The 5,528-nt window shown below is 37.2% G+C and overlaps 1 protein-coding gene across 1 annotated transcript; it reads right to left on the bottom strand.

Moving 5' to 3' along the window:
• Positions 1-3,410: 3,410 nt before the first annotated feature.
• On the bottom strand, positions 3,411-4,427 carry LOC141613502 (uncharacterized). The gene has a single exon (XM_074432242.1). The coding sequence runs from the start codon at positions 4,425-4,427 to the stop codon at positions 3,411-3,413; it is 1,017 nt and encodes a 338-aa protein (XP_074288343.1).
• Positions 4,428-5,528: the final 1,101 nt, after the last annotated feature.

Here is a 5,528-nt window from a genome sequence, read left to right as displayed (position 1 = left end):
CTCTTTGTGTGAGAATTTTTAATTCAATCTCTTTAAGTTCCCAGAACTCCTTAGAAAATTGGTTCTCCTTTTCTACTAAACAAGCAGATGAAGGGTTAGACTGCATATCTAGATAGCATTGAGAGAGCTCATACCTCTTAGCTTTGACTCTGCTACTAATACTAGAAAAATGATTGGCATGCAGTTTTTGAAGCCTATGTTTAACATTCCTCAATTTGCTCATTAATCTGAACATAGAATTCCCAGGCTGACAAGTGGCCCAGTTAGCAGCAACAATTTGGTGAAAATTAGGGTGGTCAACCCAACAGTTCAAGAATTTGAAGTGCTTCCTAGGGGAGTCATTATCATGGAAAGTTAACAAGGCAGGACCGTGGTCAGAGATACCTGGAGAAAGAAAATGAGCAGTAGTTTGAGAGAACTGATGCACCCATTTATCATTTATTAGGATCCTGTCCAGCTTAGAGAATACTTGAGTAGAAATCTCCTGTTTGTTATACCAAGTGAAGTCACAGCCAGAGCCACTTAAGTCATCAAGCCCACTCACTTGCAGACAAGAGTTAAAATCCAACATCTCAGAAAGAATGGGAGGAGTGTTGCTAATTTTCTCAGAAGGATATCTGACTATATTAAAGTCTCCCACGGCTGTCCAAGCATCAATAGTTTTTCTAAAATTAATCATAGATTCCCAGAGCTCTTTTCTTTTACTTGCATTATTACTGCCATATACTACTGACAAAGAAAACGTTCTCCCCGTGGCCAAGTGCTGGACCCTACAATGGACCACCTAAGAATGCTCTTCCATGATGTCCACTTTGGTAGTGGTAGGATTCCAAAAGATCCAAATCCTACCATTACTATGTTTATTGTAGTTACAAAAAACATTGTATCTCCTAAAATTATTCTTCACAATCTTTTTGGCTTTAGTATGCTTAACCCTTGTTTCTAATAAGCCCAGCAGTTCCACCTTATTTTCTTTTAGAAAATGAACTACCTCACTATGTTTAATAGGTTTATTAAACCCTCTAATGTTCCAAGTGGTTACTATCATTGCACAATATCAGGGGGATCAGCCACTAAACAGCAGTGTGTCTGAGGGTTTCAAAAGCAGTAGCTGCTGTATTGCCCAGAGAAATATCAATGCCCTGAGAGGTATCCACTGACTCAGCAGCACTAGTTTCTGTAATGTCATGATCAGCATATGAAACATTAGTAAGGGCCTCATCCTGAGGTCCCTCCACTCTGTGATCTCTACTAGTAGTATTCTCATTTGAATCTTCAGTTATTTCCCCCTCCTCGGGGGAAGCAAGGAGAGCAAAAGTATTCCCATTAAGAATAGCTGGGCTTGAGTCAGACACCTGTGAAGAGCCTCTCTTCAAGGCTATTTGAGGCTGATTCATAATGTTCTTCTTGGTGCTTCCAGAGTACATTACAGCTTCCTCAGATGGGGAGACCAATCCAGAAAGAGAAAGGGTTAAGCCTAGCTGAGAGCATTCTGAGCTCTGACCCTTCTCCAAAGAATTAGCACTCACCCCTGTGGAGACTGAAGTACCACCTAGCACACAAGGAGAGGTCTTTGGAATATATCTTGTTTCAACACCTTTCTTAGGATTGACATTTTTTTGTTGCTTAGGTTTGTTTTTCTTGCAAGTTTGTTTCATATGTCCCATCTTCCCACAGTCAGAGCAATAGTGGGGGAGCCACTCATACTCAATTCTCTGGGTTGATGGCCCACATGGGGTCTTGAGAGAGATCTCCAATGGAAGAGTTGATGCAATATCCACTTCAATCATCACCCTGGTGAAGGATAACTTTTCCTTATTTGTGGTGGGCATGTCAGCAAACATAGGTCTCCCTATTTTGCTAGCCATCTTGCTCAAAACAGCAGAAGACCAGAGGTAAGGGTCCAGATCAGGGAAAATGACCCAAGTTGGGACTACAGAAACTTTCTCCATTTCAAAAGAGAAGGAAGGGTGCCATTGCTTGAGGATAAGAGTTTAAGAGCCCATTTTCCAGGGACCCTCCTTAAGGACATTGTTCATTTCCTCAAGAGTGGAGAATCTGAAACTAAACCAACCCTTTTTGAAGTATTGCACTATGGGGGAAGCAATGTGACTCCAATTTTTGGTCACAAACTCAGTGATTTGCTTCAAGGTTGGCTTTGAGCCTAGAAGATGTCCCATTAGTGTGAATTTCCATAGTTTTAGTTCATTAGCAATGTCATCTAAAACTACAACAATTTCCTCAGCAGCCTTACTTTCTTGGTGAAAGTGCAGACTCAAACCAAGTTTTGCCGTGGGTTTAACAACATCCGACCATTTCTTCATCTGTGTTGACACCGGTTTATCAGACGCAACAAGAACAGTGGGAGATTCAATAGCAACATCAGAGACACTAGTCTCAATAGAAGGAGTAGTACTCAAAGTGGCATCACCATTAACAACAGGGGAGCAAGTCACAGAATTAGGGTTTCCTGATTGACTCAAATTGGGCGAATTGGGGGCCTTAATTTGTACTGGAGTAGAGACACTAATTGCAGAATTAGACACCTTGTTCATAGGTTTAGCCAATTTGACAGCATTAACAATCATATCATTAAGGAGAACAGGTTGACGAATCGGCGATACCAGGGTGTCAGTAATCAGCGCAGTGGCGGATGGATTTGGATCAAGAATGGTACCAGGAGAAGCGGAATGAGATGGAGAATCCGGTGGGGGTCTCTCCTTTGGAGGGCGGCCTCGACCTCGAGCCATGGAAGCTATGGGAAGGATCGTATCAATGGAGGTTTTCAGAGCGTTTTCCTTAGAGGGAGAAACTTCGTCTCTCTAAAAAGTATTATTATTATCTATCTATTTTAAGTTATTATTATTATTATTATTATTATTATTATTATTATTATTATTATTATTATTATTATTATTATTATTATTATTATTATTATTATTATTATTATTATTATTATTATTATTGTTATTATTACAATTATTGTTATTATTATTATTATTACTATTATTACTATTATTACTATTATTAGTATTACTATTAGTATTACTACTATTATTGTTATTATTATTATTGTTATTATTGTTCTTATTCTTGTTCTTGCTATTGTTATTATTATTATTGTTGTTGTTGTTGTTGTTGTTGTTGTTGTTGTTGTTGCTGTTGTTGTTGTTGTTGTTGTTGTTGTTGTTGTTGTTGTTGATGTTATTATTATTGTTGAAATTGTTATTGTTATTATTATTATTATTTTTTTTTTTTTTTTTTTTGCAGAAAATCAGGATCTTATCATTAAAGAAATAAAATGTTTGAAGTACAAGATCCTAAAAATCCTACAGGAAGACCAATGAGGTCACCTAAAACCAAAGTAACAAGAAGAACCAAAGAAACAAGCAGCAAACTAAACAACCATTCTAGTGACTAGAAAATCTAACTAGAACTAGAAATTTAAGCTTCCTAAAGAGAACCTCAGCAGGAACTTCTTTACATGCAAAAATCCTCCTATTTCTCTCTTGCCAAAGGAGATAAATGGAGCAGGCAAGGGCACATCTGCGTTGCCTTTTCAGCAAACTCTTACCCCTGTTACAATGTTTGAGCCATCCCACGATGTGAATAAGGTGGAGATTAGCACCAATCCGGAGCCAGTGGGCTACTCTGAGCCAAACCTCAGCAGAATAAGCACAGGTAAAGAACAAGTGGGAGGAGGTTTCAGCAGCACTTTGACAGAGACTGCACCTACTGACTATAGAGAATCCACGCTTGCATAAGTTGTCAGTGGTAGATAGTTTATCTTGAAGAGCAAGAAGACTGATGATGGCATGCTTTGGGTAAATAAGAGGATCAGTCAAGGCGCCACAATGAGCAGCTGGACTCCTCTTAACCCTAAACAAATCATAGGCCTGCAACTTATAATCAGTATGACAAATTAAGAGTTTGGCAGTAGAGACTGAGCCAGTAGCCTGCACTAACTGATCCCTGCAAGAAATAATGCTTCTCCAACCCCAAGAGTAAGCAGCAGTAATCTGAAAATCCCAGACACTCACTCCTTTTAGGACATAAGCATTGATCCACTTGACCCAAATGGTAGGTGAATCAAGCTCAATTTTTCTTAACCAACTCAACAATAAGCATTTATTCCAACTCAAGACTTCCTTGATATCCACCCCACCCTCCTTTCTAGGACAACAAAAGCTCAGCCAACTTTTAAAGACCATTCTTCTTTGCCCATCACCAACACCCCAGAGGAAATCTTTACATATCTTATTTATGCTTTTAACAATCCCCTTTGGCAATAGAACACTAGCTCCCCAAAAATTTTGGATACCAAAAATAACAGAGTTAATCAAAGCAACCTTCCCAACATAACTCAAATAACCATTAGCCCAATTAGCAATCTTACTCCTGATTCTGTCAAGCATAGACTGAAACATTTTTTGAGTCAATCTAGCACTAAACAGAGGGATCCCCAAATACCTCACAGGAAGTTCCCCTTACACATAGCCAGTTGTTGAAAGAATAAGAGCTTTAACAGAGCTAGAGACACCACCAAAATAAAGGTTAGACTTCATAGGATTCACACTAAGTCCAGAATAGGAAGCAAAGAGAGTCAAGCAAGATTATTATTATTATAATAATAATAATAATAATAATAATAATTATTATTATTATTATTATTATTATTATTATTATTATTATTATTATTATTATTATCATGCTACTACTATTACACTTCTATCACTCCGCATTATATTTTATTAATAATTCACGTCTCACAACGTAATCTCCTAATTTAAATAATAAAATTTATAAAACATGTTCCACATTTTCACCGTTAACTAGCCATTGACCAAGTCCTAAATACGGGATATTACATACTCGTCTAGTTATGTGTAAATTTTCAATTGTAAAATCTTTGAATTGTGAAAACAAAGTACTCCCTCCGTTCCGGTGAATTGTTATTTATTCCATTTTACACATTGTGGACAAGGGAAATTCATCCACGTAATGTTTCTTTTCAAAAAAATATTTTACATTTTGAAAGAGCCACCACTAAATTTTTAAATGGAATTTAGAAACCAATTTTTATATTTCAGATTCATGTGAGATTACGTGTTAGGAAGTTTAAATAATTTCATTAGAAAAACACCCAACCCCGCCCATTGCAATAACAACTTTTACTAATGGAAAAGGATGACTATTTTGGTTCTGAGCACATGTGGGAATGCATACATTTGTTTAGTTCCTAAACATGTGAATTTCATTCTAAGTCGATTTAATGCAAACAAACTTGTCAAGTTAATTTAACATGCGAATTCATTTTAAGTAAAAACACAAACAAAGGAAGGGATAGAAACTTTCTTACGCTTAGCATAAGATAGATTAACGAACGTTAGGGGTTAGTTCACAATCTATATGACAATAAAAATTGAAAACAATTGAAACCTAAGCAATGAAATTAAAGCAATCAAACATGCAAACCAAGACAAAGGGGGGCCGTGACCTATCTCGGCCAAACCGTGACCTACACGGTC

The sequence above is a fragment of the Silene latifolia genome, chromosome 11, assembly GCF_048544455.1.
Source record: "Silene latifolia isolate original U9 population chromosome 11, ASM4854445v1, whole genome shotgun sequence".
Lineage (NCBI taxonomy): Eukaryota > Viridiplantae > Streptophyta > Magnoliopsida > Caryophyllales > Caryophyllaceae > Silene > Silene latifolia.
The sequence above is the reverse complement of the archived record's forward strand: the minus strand, read 5'-3'. Positions and strand labels throughout refer to the sequence as shown.